Source organism: Ambystoma mexicanum, chromosome 1p, assembly GCF_040938575.1.
Source record: "Ambystoma mexicanum isolate Mex_15411 chromosome 1p, UKY_AmexF1_1, whole genome shotgun sequence".
Classification (NCBI taxonomy): Eukaryota; Metazoa; Chordata; class Amphibia; order Caudata; family Ambystomatidae; genus Ambystoma; species Ambystoma mexicanum.
The window spans coordinates 1,112,030,349-1,112,055,310 of NC_090921.1; the positions used below are offsets into that span (position 1 = coordinate 1,112,030,349).

At 47.0% G+C, this 24,962-nt stretch overlaps 1 protein-coding gene across 3 annotated transcripts in view; it reads right to left on the reverse strand.

The window, feature by feature from the left end:
* The window catches only part of LOC138448954 (zinc finger protein 773-like), a 205,067-nt gene that overhangs the window by 93,949 nt on the left and 86,156 nt on the right, over positions 1-24,962 (reverse strand). For all 3 annotated transcript variants that reach the window (XM_069604733.1, XM_069604732.1, XM_069604734.1), the window contains exon 3: positions 7,965-8,075. In XM_069604733.1, coding sequence (XP_069460834.1) covers positions 7,965-8,075 — 111 coding nt within the window. The remainder of the gene's footprint in view (positions 1-7,964; positions 8,076-24,962) is intronic.

The window sequence follows — 24,962 nt, forward strand, 5'->3', positions numbered from 1 at the left end:
CCTCTGCCTCTTCCACGACCTCTCTTGTTACCCCTGCTGTAACTTTGGGTAGACTTCTGGTTGTTGTTCCATTGTGTACCCTGTCCTTGGGCATAGTTGCCTCTTTGTGAATTTTGGCCGCGTGGGCGACGAAAATTACTGTTCCCCCTATTGTCAGGGGGTTTGTTGGTAAGCTGGCCAAGGGATTTGAGAGTCTCGTACTCGTCCTTGGCATTCTTGAGTGCGTCTTCGACCGCTTTCCCAAACAATAGATCGGGTTCCACCGGCTTGTCTATTATTGAAGCCTGGGTTTCTGTTTTGAACCCCGACTGCCGTAACCACGCATGTCTCTTGATAACAGTACCTTCTGCTATCAATCTTCCTGCGTTGTCCGCGGCGTCGAAAGTTGCTTTTAATATGCAACCAGACACGGCTCTCCCTTCTGCCGAGATCCGAGCCAACTGGCCCTTTAACGGTTCAGGAGCAGAGGCTATGAGCGCCGCGACCTCTTCCCATTGATGGCAGTTGTAACTCGCCAACAGGGTGGTGGAATTTGCAATCCTTGCCTGGTAGGCGGACGTTGAGGCTACCTTCCTGCCAAACCCGTACAGTCTTTTGCTCTCCTTGTCGGGAGGAGCTTCTGACGACGATAAAGGTGTCCCAGCCCTCTTCCGAGTGTTGGTAACCACTAGGGAGTCTGGTTTAAGATGTCCTCTTATATAAAGAGGGTCAGACTGGGCTGCCCGAAAAAGTTTTTCGACTCTGGGGTTGACGGCTCTGGTGAGGTTAGGATTCACCAGGGATGGATCTATTCTACGTTGGATGGATTTAAGGATAGGGATGGTCTGAGCGACCGGCCTCCTCTCTCCCACCAACTCTTCTGCGAAGTCCCTTTCCTCCTGTACACCGTGGGTGTCGATGTGAAAATGTTCTGCTGCGCGAGCGAGAACTTCATTAAGGAGGGGCTGGTTATCAACTGGCCAGTCGGTAACTGGGGCTTCGCTCTCTACCGGGGAATCTACTCTGTAAATTTCCTGCTCATCTTCTACCTCCTCCAGGTCCTCATCATCCGCATAGTATTGAGTCCCGGTTTGTTCCTCCATAATTGTAAACTCCTGGTCCCCTTCAGGGAAAGGCTGTCCTTGGAATCTGGGGTGTGGAGTAGAGTATGGAGTAGAGTAAGGCTGCACCTCGAAGGGTTCAGGTCTTTCGAACCGGGCCTTTTTACTTAGGGGGATAGGATCAGAGGAGCCTGAGGGTGTGGCCCCTTGAGGGTCATACGAAAGGAAATGTTCTGGGTTTTTGTTATAAAAATCAGCTAAGGAAGACATCCTTGACATGACCCTGTCTATGTCTTCACTGGACCATTCTTTGGAACAGGGTATGACTTTTGTAGGCAACTTAGAGGACTTATCAAGGGTACCCTTGCTGGATGTTGATGTCCCAGTAGATTTATGTTTGTCTGTCTGCTTAGGGAGGAAGGATGGTCTTACAGGAGTGGAAGGCTGTGCTTTCCGCTGTTTCCCCCCCTCCCCGTGCGTGGAAAAATGTTTTCCCTGCCCCTTGGAGGCCCCAGAGACTTTCGACGCCTGGCGTGGGGCCTCGCTGGTGTTAACTGCGGCCTCGGTCTCATGGAGCGCGGCCTGGGGGTGGAAGTAGTCTTCGTCTTCCGACGATCGAACTTCCGTTAATCTAGGGAGCGAGGCACTCTTGGCAAGAGTGGATGATTGCCTTGCGTCATGAGGCGATCTCGATCGAGAGCGCCCAGAGGACACCGAGTCGGACCGTTCTATCTGTGCCTCTTTCCGAGAAGTCGACGTCGTCGAGGTTCGGTTGGACTTAGTGTGCTTAGTGTGTGTAGGGTGTGTAGCGCTTGGTCGCCGGGGGTCTTCCCCATAGCCGCCCTGCCGGACAACCTTCCGAGGTCGGGGACCTGCGCTCGGCAGTCTTTCGACGCCGTAATGCCCTCGCCGTCCGAAAGTACGGCGTCGCTGCCATCGCTGAAGGCGCCCTCCGCTGCCATGGCCGCCTGCCTGGCGTGGTGGGCCCAACGCTTTGTCGAACGGTCCTTAAGTGTCTTAGGCTTAAACCTACTACACGCTCTGCAGTTCGCTTCGGGGTGGTCCCTCGGCAAGCAGAGATTGCACGTGGCGTGCCTGTCGACCCAAGGGTATTTGCGATTGCACTTGGGGCAAAATTGGAAAGGGGTACCCTCCATACGCACCTTGAGGCAGCGGGCTGGTAAGTGTAGGAAATATATAAGGTGTACCTATATACCAAGAGTGAAGAGTATGTACCACCCCCCACTCTCCCTACTTGCAGGGCCGAGGCCAGCGCCGGGCCGAGGCCAGCGGCCTTCCGAGGCCCAGATCCGTCGTGCAGCAGCCGACGGTCGATGTCTTCTCCAGCCGTCGTCGAGTGTAGAGGGTCGACGTTGGGGTGGGGAAGGATGTCAATAAATAATTTTAAACTTCAATAATTAGCAAAAAGTATGGCTAAGGCCAGGGAACTCCGCAAGATGCTTCCGACCAGTATGGCGGAAAAAAACAATCTGAGGATCCTAGACGCGTGAGGGATCTTGGGTACAGTGGACGTCACACTAGGGATAGTATTACTGGCACGCCCTGTGTCGACGCCCATTTTCGAGTTTCGAAAAACAAACTGTAATACTCCGCAGCTTCCACTAGATGTCGGCCTATGCACAGCATGTGATCTAAGCAGATTCCACAAGCCTCAGAAATATATATATATATATTTATTTGGGACAGTTTGTTTGTATGTTCGGGGTTGGCTCCAGCCCCGTAATAGTTGGTCGGCTGAAATTGTGGCCCACAGTCGTCATACCGTTCTGGGGTGTAGTGGCAATAGTGAAACATCACCAACCCCTCCCAATTGCCCTGCACAGGGCCGGGTCCGGCGCTGTGCTATCAGTATGGACGATTTCGGGAGATTGCTGATTTTGCAATTGTTGGCTCCAGCCCACAACAGTTGGTGGGCTAAGGTTTTGGCCCGAGGTCGTCATACCAGTCTGGGGTGTGCTGGCGATAGTGAAACCTGACCAACCCCAACCATTCGCCCTGCACAGGGCGGGGTCTGGCCTTGTGCTATCAGTATAGGTTTTGGCTCCAGCTCAATACCAGTTGGTGGGCAGAAATGTTGGCCAAAGGACGGCATACCAGTCTAGAGTGCACTGCCGATATTGAAAATTGAACAACCCCACCCATTCGCCCTGCACAGGTCGGGAACCGGCCCTGTGCTATCAGTATGGGCATGTCGGGAGATTGACAAATTTACGATTGTTGGCTCCAGCCCCACAACAGTTGGTGGGCTAATGTTTTGGCCCGAGGTCAGCATACCAGTCTGGGGTGTACTGGCCATAGTGAAATCTGACCAACCCCACCAAATCGCCCTGCACTTCGTCATAGGCATCACCTCGTTAGAAATTCCAAGGCATTTCAGCCACTGTCAGATATGTAGTAAACATTTGAAATTTAAATCAATATGTATGGCTTAACACAACAAGTGTTGCTGCTTTTTTTAAGGGGCCAGAAAAAATACAAATAAATATCAATGAATTGTGAAAAGGTCCACGTCCTTATTCTGGGGACATCTAGTGGGGTGAAGGCTGTATGGGCAGGATCCCGCGGTCACCCCCACTTAGCTCCTGTCACTGGGAAGGACACAGTCAAATGCATGATCAAATCGATAAACCAGGATAGCTCAGGGTGAATGCACTTGTATTGGGAACAAGGCAGCATCACGTAGAATTGGTTTGAAACCAGGCCCTTTAAAGGATTTGTAAATTAGCGCAAGACTGTGCACCTTGTGACAGATCCGAAAAAGGACACAGACTCTCAAGGGGCATCTTTAGAATAACTTTATAAAATGATATGGTGAAAACCTGACTATCACTGTTGCTATGGGGTATTCCCTACCTACTTTAATAACTAAGGTGCTCGCCAGTCGTCTTGAAATATCCAAAAAGAATGAGTCCCCTTCTAAAATCTAATGTTATCTAACCCTACCTCTTAGTTGAACCAAAAAAAGAATAATGTCAGGAGAATATCTTCTTTCTCCCGACAAGTTCTTCTTATATTGTTCTCTTTAGTTTTTTAAACACCAGTTTAACGTGTAATTGCCAAATAGTCTTTTGTGACTCATCAGATTAGCTCATGTAACTCTCTCAACCGGATTTTGCTGCTCACTTTCTTTGATACAATTACTTTCCTTGAGTCTAATTGGTTTGTTCCTTAGGTTAATCTAGAAAAGGTTTGCATGTTCAGGCAAACTATAAATCTCTATGGTAGTCTTATTTCTCTTGTCAGTATATTTCCCCTTGCTCTCCTCTGTATTCACTTGCTAGTTATTATTTGTGAATGCTTCTTGGGCCTTCACCTCCTTCTAATGTACCATTCATTCACTTCACACACAGGGTTAATCTTCCCTACTTTGCATGATAATATTGTGCTTTCTTGTAAATTGTTAATCCTAAAGGCTTCCCAGCTTTCTGACTTTCTCTGAAGTGTGTTTCAAACTCTCTTTCAGTTCTCTCTCTCGCTCTCCCTTTTAGGATTAGTTATTATTCTCTCTCTGTCACTTAGGCAGTTCACATTTTGCAAAAACTCCTTTTCTCTTTCAGCTCTATTGGTTAGCCTTTTAGGGTAGGTTTTGCTTCTCTTTCCTTCAACCAGGCATTTACATTTTGTCAAATTAACTTTTTTGCTTTTCTCGTTTCTATGGGAGTGGAGTTTCTGTGTTCTTCTAATGATTCCCGCCTCAGTTCCCGTTCCTCCCCGGTTCCCTGTTACCTTCTCGTTCAGGTGGGAACGTCTCAGGGTTGCGTATGGTTCAGGTCTCTCTGGGCGTTCTCTCTTCTTTGTTCATCTCCTTGCCAGCGTCTTTGCCTGACGTGGTGCGTCTTCTCTCCCAACTTTGGTATTCTTCACTGGGGAACCGCGTCAGCCGTAGCAGTCTCCCCTTGGCGTCTCAGCATTGTTGTCAGGACAGCCTGCCCACCACAATAGTCTTGTGGTCACGCCACCACTACTACTACAACTCCGGTTGGGGCTGAATCTCATCTCCTTTGGTCGCCACACAGCTCGCCTCTCTGTTGCTAGCTTTCAGCAACTTTGGACTTTGCGGGCTGCGCACTCGTCCACAACCCCACCTCCAGACAGCGTAATGTTACCGGGGGACCTCCCCTGCTTCATCATGCAATCTTCTCTCTTCGCTCTCCCTTTCCTCTCTGAAGTTAATGAACACGCCTCTTTATCCACTCATCTCAGTGGATCTAGACTTGTCAGTTAAAGAGCCAGCTGCTCTTTTCTCTTGTTCCTTCTTCATGCCTTGATAAACGGAAGAATTGGATATGGGAGACAGACCCATACATGCCATTATATGGCTTGGCTTTGGGAGTTTCTCCAAGGAACAGGAGTACTTATACTCTAAGGGGGAGTCTCTCCAGGTGAGGTCCCACTTGCCTCGACCCCTAGGGAGGGTGTTGCAGAGCGGGCTCATCTCCCTAGCCTCACAGGGATGGGCTCCCCCTTGGGGAGAAGTGACGAGTTCCCTCGATTTGTCACAACCCCCACACAAAAGCAGGTACAGCTTGTTATAGAGGCTGTCACTCACTGAAGTTATGATAAAAATGCTGAAGCATTTACACTGCTCAATGTTGGTCCTGCTCCTGACACGGCTCTGACAAGGGTCAGAATTTCATCTTCATCAAAATGTGCAGATGATGGTGTACATGCACCAATTAGCACCAACATGGTGGACCTGCTTTTTCAAGTCATAGTCGAGTCTCTGTGCAAACATTGCGCAGGAACATTAAACAGTAATCAATCACCCAGCAGTAACTATAATGATTGGTGCAGACCCTTTCACCTAGACTGGTCTGAGGAGCAGTTGAAAAAGTATAAAAGTGACATCGGAGGAAGGGGAAATGAGGCTGTTAGAAGGTGGTTGTGGCTGGAGTTTGGTGAGAGCTGGCAGTTCAGGAAGGAATCTGAAAAATGTATAGAGTGAGAGGAGGGAGTGGAAATAGCTGGGGAGAAGAGACGGCAGGAGGTAGAGGGCAGGAGGGAGACATCAGGCGGGGTAGGTAAAAAACACCAGGAGGTGACAAGAGGAAGACATCAGGATGGTGAGGTGGTAGCCGGCCAGAGCAGACAGGAATCAGGGGACATGCTCAGCCCAAAGGAAGGTAGTTCCATGTGTTAATATCCCTGCAAAAATATCCCCATACAAAAATATCGCCATATTTTTGCGGCGATATTAAGCTATGTAACCTGCGGGGGACACCCCTGCAACCCCCATATTGTTTGAAAGGGAGCGGGGGACACCCCTGCAACTCGCAGTCCCATTTAGCCCATAAATTATCCCCAGCAATAATATCGCCTATGGCCTTACCCCACGACCATATATATGGCGATATTATTGGCGGGGATAATATTACCTGATACCGGGAAGAGATAGTGGTGAGACCCTGTTCAGATGGGGTTAAACCCACAGTGGGAAGGGAAATGAGAAAGAAGCATGGTGTGGAGGAGAAGAAAGGCTCAGAAAAATAGCAAAGAGGTGTTGTAGGGGGAATACAATCAGGACACCCAGAAAGGTAGGCGATAAGGTCTTCTTAAGCCCATCATTCAGATGCTAGGACAAGTAAACGCAACTGGCTCAATGGTAAAGTGAAAGAGATGCTCCAGGTACACATGCAGCTCATGGCAGAAGCACAGCATTATTTACAGGACCACCTGCAGGAGGATGGGAGGTGGTTGTATCCCACCATCAATCAGATACAGACCAGAGGAGTTCCAGAACGAGAGCCCTAGGGATCGTAAGTGATGGGCCCACTCACAACCTTTATGAACTTTATAAGAAGATCTTCGCAATTGTTTCTTTTAATGAGCTTGATCATTGTGGTTCCAGAAGCCTACTCTAGAGAAATTAAGAGATCCCGATTTATTTTAGATACCAATGGAAGAGAGAAGGCCATGCCATCCTGACTGTTTCAAGATGGACATTCCTTTTTGTTGCTGTGATGGTGAAACTGTTAATACTTCAAAGTAGTTATTTGAAGGAATTGTAAGGAAATCAGACAAATTTCTCACAATATTAACACAAAGTTCAAAAATGTTTGCGGCATTAACAGAAAGAAAACAATGAGCAGGCTATGCAGAGATCACATGGCTGGGTAAGAGTTCACATTAAATGGGGATCTGATCTTCTATCCCGGCTTCCTGTCCCAAGATCTCTAAATGGGCTACTGGCTGCTAGACGTCCTTCTGATTGAAAGGGGCTGAGGTGAAAGCGCCTCATGATTCCTTCCCATGCAGTGTATATTTATACACATGATGTGCACATAGATATGGAAACCTAGAGGCAATCCAAAACTTCAAAACGTCATCTGGGGTTTTATAAACGGATATCAGAGGGATACTTTTCCACCAAAGCCACTTTCAGATACATATTACCTCAGGTGTAAAGATACGGCAAAGGTTCACTGTTATACATTTACTCACTAACATACAATTCAATCCAACCCCCAATTTACACTCATATGCACTGCCTTTGTGTTCCAAAGGGAACGGCTTTACATGGTTTTTTGTATTGTAGTTTGACTTAGAGCTATCACCACATTGCAATAACTAGTGACTAAGACAAGTTCAATGAATTTCCCATGGTAGCTCGTTAGAAAAAGCACACAGGGCTGTAGGTTGTTGCTTTTAGTAGATTTAAAGTATCACAAGTAAAAAATACTAAGAGCCAATGATGACAACTCACAGTAATCATATTCTGGCTTATAGCACATACTTATACACTACTACATCTATGCTTCATAGATTGTTTAGGGAAGGCCTGGTCCTGTGCATAACCAACTATTTCTACATGTTTCTCTATATAGGTGTGCACCTGGTGTTGGAGAGGATATGCCATCCTTTAAGCGAGATCTGCATTAAATGGCATCTGTATTCATCACTCACCTGAGGAGTGATTGCCTTGGTACATTCTCCCAGAGTTCCTATTGTCCACAGGACAGACATTTTCCTTTTCTTTGGCTCTTAGCGTAGAGACAGTAGTGACAATAAGAGGACCTGTTATTAACAAAAACAAAGTTAACTATACAACCATGGTGCTTTTTGCAAAGGCGTACATTATATAGATGTGTTGGGTGCAGCACAATGTGGGGAGACAGGAGTAACTTTGATAAATGACTGTGCAATAGTTAAGCTCCATCAATTGTAATGTAAATGGTGCAAAGCTGCCAAATAGTCCCCTGCACAGTGAGAAACCTCACCCAATTCAAACTTTTTACGTAATAGTACTTTGCATACTTGTAGATTTAGGTTTTCTACAAGTTCTATAATGCAAAATGCTGTTGGTTAAAAACCTAAGAGTGACTCACGTTATTGCAGATGACATGGGGCCACCTGGCAGCTATTATGGTGTGGCGAGATCGCCACTGACTTCAACCACAAACAAATCTATGCTGTTCAGACACATGACAGTGCAAAGGAGGCTAAAAACTAGGGTTGTCTTTAAGAACATGGTACAAAATTGGCATGCATATGAAAACAGTGTTATGTGCATTACTAATCACTTTGGTAATATTCAGGCAGTCTGGAAGGGTTCAAGTGTATGCGCTTTGCCGCAGCCGATGGATCAGTAGAAGGCACAAGACCATGTAAATGTTCCTAAGAAGGTTTATACCTGTTTCAGGGAATGTGAGGAATACCTGTCTCAAAAGATGGTGAGCTGCCAATCCTCCAAACTGGTAAGAACAATCCACGCACATCGTCTTGCCATACCAAAAGAGCTGGAGGAGGAGGATCCAGCTTCCCGACTGTGGCAGCGAACCAATGGAACGCCCTCCCTCCGGCCTTAAGATTTTAGGAAGCATACTGGCCATTCCACAAGGCCCTAAAAACGTGGCTCTTTGCCTAACCCATGACTTTCTCACTTAGATCTCCTACCCTCCTATACCGCCTTAAGCGCTGGGACTGGTCTGAGAGCATGGTATTGCCCAATTCATATACTGCAATACACCCCAATTAGTGCTTCTACTGTATATTCTTTCCTCCCTGTTTTTGTGTGTAACTGTTTGCTTACCAGCACCAAGATGCCTTCGGGCTTAGGCGCTTTACAAATGTAAAAATAAAAAATATGTAAGTCATAACTAGACATAACAGGAAACGTGTTTCTCACGTTCTGGGAAAACCGCCTTGGCCGATTGGCAGACCACCCTCCCCATCTGGTCTACCCTTAGGTCATCTAGTGGAGTTGGGCTAAACAGAAGACATTTTTGACTGGATCCATGAAAATTCCCACCTCTTCCTCCACTTAGTTGCCCTTAAGCACGAGCTCCCCAACTGGAACTATGCTAGTCTCTAGACTAACCTTCTCCACTAGTCCCGGAATCTGCCCAGTCATCCAGGTCCTTCAGGAGAAAGGGGGGCGGGATCTATTGGCTGATTCATCTATTACCTTCCTTCCCTTGTTATAAGTGTCCACCTCTTCCTTTTTCCTCCTTCTCCTCTCCACTTTTCTTTTGTTTCTCTCCTTTGTCACGTTCTCCTCTTTCTCCTCAATCTCCTTTCTGCACTTTCTCTACTATTCCACGTCCTCTCCAATCTTTCGTCTCCACCTCCTCGCAGCAATACTATTCTGTAATCTGCACCTCCACCTACATAATTGTTAACTCACACACTTCACTTTCGCTTCATGCCCTCTTAGCTCCACAGGGTTGGGATGGAGGCATATAATTGTATAGACCACAGACCAGATATCCTCTAACCCCTAGAATTTACATACAGGCAGGGGACTCATCCAGAGCGTGTCAGTACATCTGGTCCTATTGAAGTGTAAGATGTTGATCCAGGAATGTGGGACGACTGTGCCGGTGTGGTGGGGGAAAGCAGGGGTAAGGCCCTGTCAAGGCTCCAGCTTCAACTCAGAGCCCAGACCAGTGCCCGACCCACATAGGAAGACATCACATGTACTTATGTCCTGCATGGAAACTGGGGCATCTGAATGCTATATACTGAGGTTTCACACAAGACCCAGAGAAGCTGAAGACGAGTCCCGTTCCCAGAAGTCCAATAACTAATTAAGACCTGATCCATTGCTTTCACTGGAACCCCCACATCTGAGTATGAGGAGAGCAAGATGCACCCAGCACCAGTGTGAGGCAAAGGAAAACACACCACAGCACCCCCCGCATGCCCTAATATCACCTCCTTCTCACACAGCCAGGCCGGACAGCACAATTAAAACAATCCCCCTGTCCTCTGCATTCAGCAGCAGGTGCTGTACATTCCAAACACTCATTTAGCCTTAAATAAACCCCCACTGGAAGCACCAATTTGAATTTCCCAAGGAAAGAGGCTGTAAGAAGGCCCCAGAAATTCAAAATGTCTCGGACGTGAAAACAGTTTACCTACAATGAAGGCAGAAAACCAAGGAAAGGGGGAAACAATCCGCTCACCAAACAAACGCTCCATGCTCATGGCAGGTTTCCAAAATGGCCAACAGCTCTTTTAAAGCCCCATGCGTTAAAGTTCTAAACTTCAAACATGACTTCCAATCGGATCTCTGCTGAAAACCACATGGCCACCCCAGCCAATGATGGAGCATACACTAGGTCCAGTCAGTATAAAAGAGGCGTGGTTTCCTCAGTCTAGGTGAAAAGAAGCAGATGTGCGTGAAAGTGTCTAGCGAGGCCAGCAATATGGTGAGGCTGTACAGACTAGGAAAACATACTACCTTTAGGGCGAGAAGGGCGCCCTATGCTGTGTAGAGTGAGGGGACTGCGAGATAGTTATGTTCTGAGAGAAAACTAGACCGAGCGAGGGAATCAGACCCTGGGAGAGAACCAGAGGGGGAGAGCGAGAGACACAGAGAGAAACCAGATAGTTTGTTGTAAGCCATCTCTTAGATCCAGCTAGGTCAAAGTGCAGGGCATACAAGTTGCTAAGAGCTTGCAGGGGGCTATAACCCGGACCCTGCTGAATGCCAGAGCTTAAGAGAGAGAATGCGTTCCTAGCCTGCTTGGGGGTACAGCTCAGTTTCTGACAGCAGTCAGAGAGCCTGAGAAAGCAAGAACCTGAGCCTCTTGTGGAGTCACATCCTGAGACAGCAAGTGTTTGAGCCTTTGGTGGGCTCTCATCCTTAGACAGTGAGCACTGACCATGGTACAAGCAATAGTTTATGAAACAATGTCATTCAAATGCGTGAATTTAAGTTACTCACCGTAGCGACTACTGTACCCCTAGTCCAGAGTCCCATTTTCTCCATAGTTTTGGGACATGCTGCTCGACAGGAGGGAACCAAAGCACTTTTCTGAAGCACCAAAAATATTTCTTGTCCATTTTTTATTTTTACACAGGGCCCAGCGCATGCGCTGCCCTGTGCCACCTTCCCATGCTCCACCCTGTACCTCACACTTCAGTCTTTTTCCAGTCATCAAGGTCAGTCCCTGGCTTATAGCTAATTGACATTTGGAGGGGAATATAGGCTGGCACATGGAGGACAGGGGACTCTGGATTAGGAGTACAGTAGTCACTACCGTGAGTAACCTTTGCTTACTCCCATGTCGTACCTCCATTCCTACAGAATTGTGGGAGATTTCTTGAGCGAGCACTCCTTAACCTAGGGGTGGCCAGTCCTATTTCCACTCTTAACTGAAGAGATTGTTGAGAACAGTTTGTCGAATCGGATCGTCTACCCTCTAACTCATACCTAGACAGTAGTGTTTGCAAAAAGCAAACGAGAAGCAGAGGTTGTTGCTTTGGTAATTGAGTCCCCTGAACATGACTTCGGAAGGGGGCCAAGGCAGCTTTGGTGTGCATTGAGCGCCTTCAGTTGAGGTAGACCTTGACAGAGTAGGATTCCAGGATGCAAAATACACCACCTTCAAATGGTGTCCTTGGATGCCAGAGATCCTTTACTGGCATTCCCAAAGGTCACAAAGAGAGAAGAGGTGTTCCTGAACTACTTTGCCCTATTCAAATAGAATTTCAAGGCACTCCTAAACTCTTAACAGTGAAGGAATCTCTACATATCTGATGAGGGATTTGGAAAGAAAAACTGCAAGGATAGCTCCTGGTTTATATGAAACTCTGACACTATTTTAGGTAAAAAGGGAGGATATCCATGTAGCACCACTGTCTCGATGAGAAAATGTAAATGGTGCTCTTGTCGATAAGGCATGGATCTCGCTTATGCGTTTAGCTGAAGTGATCACAATAAAGAAAGTCACTTTTCAAGAAACTAGTATGATGTCGGTTATTTCCATTGGTTTAAAGGATTTAGGGCATACAGCCATAAGGACTACATTCAAGTCCCATGTAGGGTGAAGAGACTTTAATGTTGGGTACATGTGACATTGCCCATCGAAAAATCACTTCACCACTGGGTTAAAAACAAAAAAAGGATTGCGTATCTGAATTGACGAGTGCCCCCAGGGCTGCTAGGTATGTCCATAGGATTCCAGTTGAATGCCCAAACCTGCTTAATCCGAGAGAACAGATAAACCATTGTCTAGTGATGGCAGAAACTGATTTTTCTGCTTTGCCAGTCTCCAGTGCAGAACCTCATCCGTTTGCTTTTATATTGATACTAGTAGAAGTACCCATTCTCTGAACGGGTTCTGTAGACAGACATGATAACACTGATCCTGTGGGTCGCTGTTCCGAAACTGCACTGGGAATGGGCATGTCTGGCTGGCTGATATGCCACAAAGTAGACGTTGGGGGGAGGCAAGAGTTGGTGTTCTGCTGCATACTGGGAACTTGTGTGCTATCTCCCCACCTGTCAACTCACCCTGGCATGGTGCAGTTCGTTGCAGTGCATTGCAGTACAAATATCTTGGAAACCGTGCATTCTAGGGCCTGGACCTCGAGATTTGTTCCTCATGTTGGGACCGGTCCTTCTACGACCACATTGATGTTTCGCCAATTTCAGGCAACCGTCTCATGTGTGAAGGTGCTAAAATCTGGGGAAAGGGTGGGGTGTCCAAAAGACATAGTTGGTAATGCCCGGAGAGTCCTAACAGGTAACTATGCAAAATGTTGTGCAGATTGGTGAAGCGGTGTGGAATTGTTTAAGGAACAACTCTTCAACAAGTCGCAAACCCACAAACATATTTTGTCTTGTGCTGAAATCCAGGAAAAGGGGTGGAGTGTCCAAATGTCATGTAGCCAGTAACGTCCGGAGGGTTCCGAACAGGCAACTATGCAAAATTTGGTGCATATTGGTGAAACAGTGTGGAATTGTATAAGGAACCCTGCTTCACCACAAACCGATTCTGATTTATATATATATATATTAAAAAAAAATTAGATTGTATAAACTGCCCCTATTATTCACAGGTTGTTCTTTGACATTCCTATAGGCCTAAGGATATGACTTTAGGTACCAAAAGGACAAGCACAACGATCGAGAGGAGGTGTGCACGATCTTCCCCTCCTGGTGAGTGAGCAGTTCCAGGAGGTTCAGAAGGTGAACCAGGGGCAAACTGAGCGGTCTGAAAACCAGAACCTCGCTGGCCACCAGGAAGCTATGAAAATCAGGGAACACCTGACTGAGTTCTAGAACTTTAGTAGGGCCTGATGTATCGGGGGAAGGGGAGGTGAAGGCAAAAGCCTCCATTCCATCCCAATACATCTCCAATGCATTTCCCAAAGGAGTACTCTCCCTGGCCCTCCATTGATGCATAAAGTTGACCCTTTTGGTTCAAGCTTGTGTGAAAGGAGTCTATCCGCTGTGAGATTGGCATCATGGAAGGAGACACAGACAACAGATTCAAAGTTGAACAATATTTGATTAAAGAAAATGTCAGGATGGAATAGGGCCTATCTTGCCCTAACCTAAGGTGGGATTTCCCCACCTAAATACAACTAAGGAAAATCTGTGTCAGTAGGTTCAACTTAAAATCGGTCTGTGTCCAAAACCCTATGCTTGCCCTCACAACTAATACAAACAACATATAGGGATGTCAACCATGAACTGAAAAAGGTTCCAAACATAATGTCTTGAGCTATTTCAAGCTCAAGCTTACTCTCCAGCTTCCTTTCCCCAAATGTCAACAAATTCCCTTATAATGTTCAATTTACCTTCACTTGGGTTTGAAGAAATATAGTTCCACACTTTTGTTAAGGGTGGGGGGTCCCTTCCCCAAGTTCAATAAGGTTCTGGGAAATAAGTTTTAGGGCTCCCCTCTTCAAGTTCAATCTAAAAAGTTAACACAAAAGGAAATATCGTGAAATCTTGCTTATCAACTGGATGTTTCCACAAGTATGTACAACTCAGGGTTCCCTTCCCCAAGTCTGATATTCACCACTCTTTGTTTATTTATGTATTTATTTTATTTGTTGTACGCCCAAGCCCAAGGGTATCACAACGTAGTTACAGAGAAGGCTTGACTTAAGGTTACATGGTAAACGATAAGAATACTTGATCTTGGTTGTTACATATGGGAATACATTACTCACCGTAAACTTATTTCTGATGCTTGTATCTGCTTAGATTCACATGCTGTGCATAGGCCGACATCTAGTGGAAGCTGCGGAGTATTACAGTTTGTTTTTCGAAACTCGAAAATGGGCGTCGACACAGGGCGTGCCAGTAATACTATCCCTAGTGTGACATCCACTGTACCCATGATCCCTCACGCATCTAGGACCCTCAGATTGTATTTTTCCTGGCATGAGGAGTAGCGTGAGTACAGATGATCCAAGCCGATAGAAGATAGTTAAGATAAGACTACAAGCATCCATGCGCCTTCTCTCAGAGGGGAGAAAGGGAGGGTCGCATGTGAATCTAAGCAGATACAAGCATCAGAAATACGATTACGGTGAGTAATGTATCCCTTCTGAGGCTTGTGGAATCTGCTTAGATCACATGCTGTGCAAAGATTAGCAGGCAGTGTTAGAAGGAGGTGGGATTTGAGAAGGGTCATGAGCAAATAAATGTCTTAGAACCGCTTGTCCCACTTGAGTATCTGTCTTGGAATGGGTGTCAATGCAGTAGTGCTGAGTAAAAGTGTGAATAGAGCTCCAAGTAGCTGCTCTGCAAATGGTGTCAAGGGGAACATTTGCAATGAAAGCCAGAGTGGCCCCAATGCCTCTTGTCGAGTGGGCTCTGGGCGTAAAAGGCAAAGTTTTGTCAGAAAGAGAGTAACACAACTGTATAAAGTTGACAATCCACTTGGAGATGGCACCCTTAGAGACGCGATCTCCCTCTTTGCCTGTGGTTACGGAGACAAACAGTTGATCTGTTTTCCTAAGCGGTCTGGTCTTGTTTACGTAGTAAAGGACCGCCCTACGCACATCTAGGGTGTGTAGTTTAACCTCAGCCGAGCTTTGTGGGTTTTGGAAGAAAGCCGGAAGCTCGATGGACTGGTTTACATGGAATTTAGAAATAACTTAGGTGAGAACCTAGGGTGTGTCCGTAAAACCAGCTTATCCTTATGAATAGTAAAGAAAGGATCCTGCACTGACAGAGCCTGAATTTCACTGACCCTTCTTATGGATGTAATGGCTACTAAGAAGGCAGTCTTATAGGTCAGGTGTTTGAGACTTGTCTTATGCATGGGCTCGAATGGGGGGCCCATGAGTTTAGATAGCACCACGTTCAGGTCCCATCCTGGTGGTGGGTTGGATATAGGGGGATGAAGTCTCTTTACTCCCTCCATGAATGCTTTAACCACGGGTACCTTCCACCACAACACCTTGCTATATGAGGTGGTGTACGCTGACAGTGCTGCCAGGTGTATCTTTATTGAGTTGAAAACCAAACCTGCGTCCACCAGGTGGAGCATGTATGTCACGATTGTGGAAGGAGTGCAATCAACTGGGTTGATTTGTTTATTCTGCCACCAGATAACGAATCTCTTCCATTTGTCGAAGTAGCAATGCCTCGTGTTCGGTTTCCTAGTCTCTTTTAGGATGTCCATACATCTCTGTGGTAAATTGAGATGTCCAAACTCTATGACCTCAGGAGCCATGCTGCTAGGTTCATGGAGTTGGGTAGAGGATGCACCTTCTGACCTTGGTGCTGGGACAAAAGATTGTACCAGCCCGGGAGTTTTAGATGGGATTGCACACCGAAAGTCTGCGTAGGTGTGGAAACCACGGTTGTCTCGCCCACATGGGAGCAACTAGGACGAGCGTCATTGACTCTCTGTTCATCTTGTTCACCACCTTCCTGATGAGAGGAGTTGGTGGAAAAGCGTACGCAAACATCCCTGACCAGTTCATCCACAGGGCGTTCCCCAGGGAGTCTGGTTGGAGAAACCTGGATGCGAATCCTGGGCACTGTCTGTTTTCGCTTGTGGCGAATAGGTGTATAGTGGGGAAACCCCACTGAGAGAAGAGATCTTCTACGATATCTCTGTGTAGACACCATTCGTGTTCCTCAGGAAGGGGATCTCTGCTCAAAGCGTCCGCTAGAGAATTGAGATCCCCTGGAACATGTTGAGATGACAGAAAGATGTTCCGTCTGAGTGCCCATATCCAAATTTTCTGGGCAAGTCTGGACAGATTTGGCGAACGAGTCCCTCCTTGCTTGTTCAGGTAGAACATGGCTGTTGTGCTGTCTGTTCGGATATGCACCGACAGGTTCAGTAGGTGGGGCTCGAACGTTTGAAGTGCTCTGAAAACTGCCAGAAGCTCTAGCAGGTTGATGTGATTCTTGGCCACTGTGTGAGACCAGAGACCCTGAGCTGTGTGGTGGAGATGGCGAGCTCCCCATCCGGTCAGGCATGCGTCCGTCGTGACTACCGCCTGTATCTCGGGATCGTAAAAGGGTTTCCCCTTGGATAGATTGTCTCTTGTCCATCAGTGGAGGCTTTGTACAAGTGCTGGCGAAACGACCACTAGATCGTCCCACTGACCACTTGCCTGAGACCACAGTTTCGCCAACCGTTCTTGCATGGGACGCATGCGCAGGCGCGCGTGGGGGACCAGGTAAATACATGACGCCATCATGCCCAGCAAACGCATTGCTTTGCGTACTGTTATCTGGCGACCGGTTTGATATTGCGGAATTTGCAGTAGTAATTCTGTCCTCTGAAGGAAAAGCCAACCCCTCTTGAGTATTTAGAACAGCTCCTAGGAACTGCTTGGAGGTGCTGGGCACCAGACTTGATTTTTTCTTGTTTATGGAGAAGCCCAATTCGAAGAGGAGGTCGATAGTTCTTTGAATGTTTGTCCTGCAAATTACTGGGGTCTCCCCTGTGATGAGCCAGTCGTCCAGATAAGGGTACACTGGGATTGCCTCCCTGCGTAGGTGTGCCGCCGCCACCGCCAGTACCTTGGTGAATATCCTTGGAGCCGAGGCTATCCCGAAGGGCAGTACCTTGAACTGGTAGTGCTGACTGTCCTCCTTGAAGCGCAGATATTTTCTGTGCGCTGAGAACATGGAAATATGAAAATAGGCATCTTTCATATCCAATGTTGCCATGTAATCCCCCTTTTTGGAGAGTACTCATGCAAAATTTTTGGGGCTTGACATACTTGTTTGCAGGCCGTAAATCCAATACTGGGCGCATTGTCAAATCTTTTTTTGGCACAAATGAAGTAAGTTGAATAAATACCCTTGTGTACCTGGTGTCCCGGGACGAGTTCTATCGCGTCCTTTGCAAGAAGAATTTCGATCTCTTCGAGTAGGATCTTCTGGTGGTCTAAGGAGTGTATTCTTTGTCGTGGAGGGTGGTTTCGGGGACGCTCTAGGAGTTCTATGCAGTATCCTGCAGACACTGTGGACAGCACCCATCTGTCTCATGTGATCCCTTCCCAAGCTTGGGTGAAGATGGAAATGCGTCCCCCTACTGGGGATGCGTGAGAAGTGACCCTGAACAGAGTGTCACTGTTTTGGTGGAGGCGTGCCCCCTCCTTTATTGGGACTGACTCTACCTCTACCACGACCTCTTTTGTTACCCCTGCCATAACTCTGGGTAGACTGCTGGTTAGTGTTACATGTAGTACCCTGGCCTTGGGAATAGTTTCAGCCTCTTTGGGAGTTTTGTCGGCGAGGCCGACGAAAATTGCCATTCCCTCTCTGGTTAGGGGGTTTGTTGGTTAGTTGCCCTAGGGACTTGAGTGTCTCGTACTCGTCCTTGGCATTCTTTAGCGCGTCCTCGACCGCCTTTCCAAACAATAGATCCAGCTCCACCGGCTTATCTATCAATGATGCTTGGGTCTCGGCCTTGAAACCAGACTGCCGTAGCCAAGCATGCCTCTTGATGAGCAATTAATCTGCCGGCGTTATCCGCGGCATCAAAGGTTGATTATAAAATGCAACCTGACACGGCTCTCCCCTCTGCCGAAACTCGTGCCAATTGGCTCTTTAAGGGTTCTGGGGCGGAGTCTATGAGAGCCGCGACTTCTTCCCATTGGTGGCAGTTGTAACTAGCCAGCAGGGTGGTGGAGTTTGCAATCCTTGCCTGGTAGGCGGAAGTGGAGGCTACTTTCCTGCCCAAGCCATAAATCTTCTTGCTCTCCTTGTCGGGGGGAGCTTCGGACGATGACAAGGGTGTTCCCGCCCTCTTACGGGTGTTTGTAACAACCAGGGAGTCCGGTTTGAGATGTCCCCTTATGTATAGTGGGTCAGATTGGGCTGCCCTGAAGAGCTTTTCAATTCTGGGGTTTACTGCCCTAGTGAGATTGGGGTTAACAAGGGAAGGGTCTATCCTCCTTTGTATTGACTTAAGGATAGGGATGGCCTGAGCAACAGGTCTCCTTTCTCCCACCAGTTCCTCTGCAAAGTCCCTCTCTTCCTGAGCACCCTGGGTGTCAATGTGGAAGTGCTGTGCCGCTCTGGACAGGACCTCATTCAGGAGAGGTTGGTTGTCGACAGGGGAGTCGGTAACCGCGGGCTCTTTCTCTACCGGGGAATCTACCCTGTATGTATCTGGGTCGTCCTCTTCCTCCTCCTCCTCTTGGTCCTCATCATCCCCATAATAGCCTGTCCCAGTTTGTTCTTCGAACATGCCCACGTCTGGATCCTCAACAAAGGATGGATCTTCCTGGTATTGAGAATAGGGCTGTATATAGAAGGGGTCTGAAGATTGTGCTTCACCCCGGGACTTCCTACTTGGGGGTATTGGATCCTTCGAGCCTGAGGGAGTTGATCCTTCTGGGGTATAAGAGAGAAAGTGTTCCGGGTTCTTGGCATAGAAATCTGTCAATGATGACATCCTTGACATTACTCTGTCTTTGTCATCACTGGACCATTCCCTTGAACTGGGAATAACTCTTTCCTGGAGTGCTTTCCCTGTTTTATCCTGACTAGTCCTACAGGTTTGAACAGAGGTCTTAGGGACAACAGATTGAGATTTGTCCTGGCCTGAACAGGGGCCTTAGGGACAGGGGACTGAGACTTGCCCGTCTGTTTAGGTGGAGTAGAATGTAGTTTAGGAGTGGAAGTAGTCTGGGACTGCTTACTTCGTTGTTTTCCCCCCTCCCCGTGGGTGGAAGAGTGCTTCCCCGACTTTTGGGCCCCATCAGAGCTTTTCGATGCCTGGTGTCGAAATTCAGGGGTAGAGTCCCTGTCTCTGCAGAGTGTAAGGGATTCGGTAGCAGCCTTACCGCTGCCTGCAGACGCCGACTCCTGGAGTGCGGCTTGGGGGTAGAGGTCGGCGTCGTCCTCCAACGACCGAACCTCAGTCACTAAGGGGAGCGAGGCACTTTTAGCAACAGTGGAGGGTTGCTTGGTGACATGAGGCGATCTCGAACGCGAACGCCCAGAGGACACCGACTCGGTGGACCGTTCTCTACGTGCCTCTTTCCGAGAACTCGACGTGCGCGTCGAATCTCGGTTGGACTTTTGTTTGCTGGAAGTGGTGTGGGTAGCGCTCGTGTCGCCGGGGGTCTTCCCCATAGCTGCCCTGCCGGACAACCTTCCGAGGTCGGGGACTTGCGCTTGGCTGTCCATCGACGCCACATTGCCCTCGCCGTCCGAAAATACGGCGTCGCTGCCATCGCTGAAGGCACCCTCCGCGGCCATGGCCTCTTGTCGCCTGGCATGGTGGGCCCAACGCTTTGTCGAACGGTCCTTAAGGGTCTTCGGTTTAAACCGACTGCACGCTCTGCAATTCGCCTCGGGGAAGTCCCTCGGCAAGCAGAGGTTACACGTGGTGTGTCTGTCAACCCAAGGATCAAGTTTTACGTGAGCGGCAATAATCCTCTTTTTAGGGGCTGAGTGGGTGAGGATAATGAAACACAAATTAAAGAAAATCCCACAACTCAACAATTTGTGGGATTTTCTTTAATTTGTGTCAACCCAAGGATACTTGCGGTTGCACTTGGGGCAAAATTGAAAGGGGGTACCCTCCATACGCACCCTATGGCAGCGGGCTGGGAGTGTAGGAATATAAGTAATGTACCTATATTAATCAGAGTGTAGGATATGGGCCACCCCCCACTCTCCCTACTTGCAGGGGCGAGTCCAGAGGACTTCCGAGGCCCGGGCAGAGGCCTTCAGAGGCCCAAATCCGTCGCTGTAGTCCGACGGTTGAATTTTCTCCGATCCGGCATCGAGTGTCGATGTTCGGAGACTCGACGTATAGGTGGAATAAACGGGGAAATATATAACAATATTTGCAAAATCTGACTAAGTCAGGGAACTCTGCTCAGTGCTTCCGACCAGCATGGCGGAAAAAAACAATCTGAGGGTCCTAGATGCGTGAGGGATCATGGGTACAGTGGACGTCACACTAGGGATAGTATTACTGGCACGCCCTGTGTCGATGCCCATTTTCGAGTTTCGAAAAACAAACTGTAATACTCTGCAGCTTCCGCTAGATGTCGGCCTATGCACAGCATGTGATCCAAGCAGATTCCACAAGCCTCAGAAACAGTGGTTACATAGGTTATACAGCGTATACGTTTACTATACAAAATGTACATAGGTTATGCAGTGCGGCGTTACAGAAGAGAGCACGGAGCTCAGTATTTATTAAAGAGCCACGTTTTGAGGAGTTTCTTGAATTTAATCAGTGAGGGCTCATTACTAATGTTAGCAGGGAGGGAGTTCCAGATCCTGGGTGCTGCTACAGTGAAGCTAGATCTGCCTGTTCTTACGTTGTTGAAGCGTGGGATATGTAGCTGTAAATTTGTGTTAGATCTAAGGCATACGACTGCGGCTTTGCGGTTAAGACAGTTGTTAAGATAAGTTGGGGCCTTGCCAGAGACACAATTGTGTGTGATTGAGAGTTTTTTGTGGAGTAATCTGGCTTGGATGGGTAGCCAGTGTGCATCTCTCCTGTGGTGTGAAATGTGATCTCTTTTGCTTATGCCTAGTACTGATCTTAATGCTTTTTTCTGTAGTAGCTGCATTTTATTTATGTTTTTTTGAGGGGTGCCTAAGAGGAGTATGTTACAGTAGTTTAATTTGGTTAAGATGAGGGCTCTTGCTAGTGTGATGCAGTTTTGTTGCGTGAGGAATGGGTGGCTTAGTGCGATAAGTTTGGTAGCGTATGCTGTGGTTGAGGCAAGTGCGCTGATGTGCTTGCACATGGTGAGGCTAGAGTCCAAGTATACTCCTAGAGTTTTCACTTGGTTAGAGATGCGAATGGGTGTATTGTCGATGACTATGGATGTGTAAAGTGGGTGGAGCTTGGCTAGGCGGGCTGGAGAGCCTACTATGAGGATCTCCGTTTTTTCTCCATTGAGACATAAGCTATTTGCAGCCATCCAATTTTGGATGATGGCGTCAATTTTATGGACACAGATGGTGTCCTGTTCTAAATTGCCTGAGATAGGAATAAGTATTTGTGTGTCATCTGCAAAATTTGTGTAAATTACTCCCATAGCATCTAATGCTGCGAAGAGTAGTTTGGTGTAGGCGTTGTAAAAGGTGGGAGAGAGGCAGGAACCTTGGGGGACTCCTATCGGGACTGAGTTGGGGTCAGCTGCTGTGTCTCCTATGGATACTCTTGATGTGCGGTCTGGGAGAAAAGATTTAATCCAAGACGTTGCTTCCTTGGAGAAGTGAAAGTTATCTGAAAGGGTTTGGCATAATTTGGTGTGGTCTACTGAATCAAACGCAGCGGAAAGGTCAAGCAGGAGCAGAATGCATAGGTTTCCTGATTCCCTGACCGCATCCATTTGGTTTTTTAAGTCCAGTAGCGCTGTTTCAGTGCTGTGACCGGGGAGGAAACCTGATTGTCTGTCGCCTAGTAGTTTGTTGTCTTCGAGATGGGCTTGGACTTGGGTATAGGCAATTTTAGTGATGGGTCTGTAGTTGGTGGGAATGGTGGCGTCCAATGAGGTTGTTTTTTTTTAGAAGGGGGGTGACCCAGGCTTCTTTAATGCTAGGTGGGATGGTGTTGGTAGAGAATGAGGCGTTTATGAAATGAGTAATAATGGGAGCTAAGGCTGGCGCACAGTCCTTGATTAGTTTGGCTGGGAATTTATCTCCTTTACAATTAGAAGGTTTTAGTGTATCTATTGGTTTTTGTACTTGGGCTATAGTCACTGGTGTAAAGTGAAAGTCTGGTGTGTTGGCTATGGGAGGTGGTGAGGTAGTCTCGGCTAGAGGGCCTAGCATTTTTTTTTGGGCTTCAATTTTGTTTTGCAGTGTGCTGATTTTAGTAGCTAGGGCATTTTGAATATTTGAGCACCAAGCTTTATTTACTACTACAGTAGAGGGGGGATGAAAAGGTGTTTCCAATTCCTTAATAATAGCAAATAGTTCTTTGCTATTAGAGGAGGCATTCATTATGCGTGTATTAAGTGAATTAGCTTTCTGTATGTACACTTCAGTTTTGTAGGTTTTGGCAGCTGTTTGGAGTTCTTTTTTTAGTTCAGTGGTGGGGTTTTTTCTAGTTAAGTGTTTGAGCGCTTTTTGTTTTCTCCTAAGCTTGATGAGTTCATCATTGAACCAGATGTTACTGTGCTTGGCTTTAGGTCGTTTGGCTCTGAGGGGGGCTATTTCATCGATAGCTAACTGTAAACAGTTGTAGTAGTGTAGAGCGATAGCTTCTGGGTTGTGCATCAGTGGGTGTTTGGTGTGTAATAGTTTGTCTAGCAGTGGCGTTAGGTTTTCTGAGGTTAGTTTCTTAGTGTTTCTCATTAAAATAGGTAGCGAGGGCGGAGAGGGAGGTGCAGGGTCAATCGTGGTGGTGATGTCGAATGTGATGAGGGAGTGATCGGTCCAGGATAATCTTTTTCTTTCACCAGAATAAACTTCCTTTTTAGTTTATATGGGCTCTCTGGTCTTGGCTCAGTTTTAGACCACACAGTCCACTCATTACAGGTCACGCAACCAGGAGCCTGATATACACTTTCCATAGTTCTTGATGCGACAAACAGTAGTTCTCTGGTCTGGGCGCAGTTTCAGACCACACGGTCCACCCATTACGGGTCACGCAACCAGGAACTATTTTGTCTTCTTAAGAAGTTCAGACGTCATCCAGACAATTAGCTTTACCAACATCACTTCAGGACTTCAACATATGGGTGGGTTCTCCATATGGATTACAGTTTATACTCAGAGTCTTTCATTCAAATTAATATGCTACTTGTTTTCAGGTCAACATTCGCATATTGTGGCTCTTCTTACTTGGCTTCATTCAATCATTTCATTTCGTATTTCATAATTATTTGTTGGTGTGCTTTCATTACAACACATATATTTTGGTTGCTTTCTTCCAATTCGGTTTTCAATAAAGATAGCTTGTGCTTGTTTCATTAAGTTTGGTATACAAAGAAAGGTACTTGTGCTTGTTTCATTCATCTCAGTGTTCAATAAAGATAACTTGGTTTGTTTTATTCAGTTCAGTATACAATCAAAAGGTACTTGTGCTTGTTTCATTCATTTCATTATTCAATAAAGATATTTTATTTGTGTTGATTTTGTTCAGCTCGGTATTCAATAAAGACTTGTTTCATTCATTGCGGTATTCGCCAACAGGTAACTAGGGGGGCGGGTGGGGGAAACATGATTTGACCGGGGGGGGGGGGGCATTTCGAAATTGGCATTGCCGCATTCGCCAATTTCGAATTCGACATTTTGCGCATCTGTCACATCATGGATATCCGTACTGTAAGGTCTATCAAGAAGGGGAATGAAAGGGAAATACTTTGTAATGACCCAAGTACATATTTATTTGGTCATTCCAACTATCATGGGGATACTGGGACTCATCACAAGTTGGGCGGTAGCCCTTAAATGCAGCGCTAATGCTATTACCGCTGCATTTAAGGGTTGGCCCAATCATGAGTTGGGCAGAAAGGTTGAAGTTTTACCTTCAGCTTTTTGCTGGAGGTAAATCTTCAGATTTTTGTCTGTTTTCAATGCTATTACCGCCAGCGGTAATAGCACTGAAAATCCCCATAGAGTCCTATGGACTCTTAAAGAAATGGGGAATTACAGCCTTACCACTACTCATGATTCGGCGCAAATTGCGCCAGACAAAGTAGCATTAACGCTATTTGCCTTGGTGGTATCCCAATGGTATTGCCGTCAGTATACCGCCAAGGCCGTGATGAGGCACACTGTGTTTTATCAAAAGGTATCTTATTCCTAACCTTTCTCCTCCTCTGTTTGACCAATCTAGTATGAGAATATCTCCTACCCTTCTCAGAGACCAATGAACAAGGTGAGCAATATCCCAAAACCACTTCGGGGATAGGGTTTCGTACCTGAATGGAGGATTTGGAATACTGTGTCTCACCTGAAGACATCCCACCTCCAATTCTCGAGGACCCTCTATCCAGGTGATCCTCCCTCGCTTGTCCACCCTTAAGGGCACAATCCTAAAGTAATCGCCTTTCCCTGGCCACCTGCGTAGAGGAACCCAAGGGAGTAGATGCAAGAACACCCCTAGGTTTCCCACACTGCAGAAAACCCCAATTCTCAAATAAGGTTAGTGCCACTTCTTTGTTGAGTTCATATTCATGGTTGCAAATCAGCTCAGAGTGTTTTTTCCCTTACTGGAATGTGAACCAAGTGGAGCCAAATGCACTGAAAACTGGCCC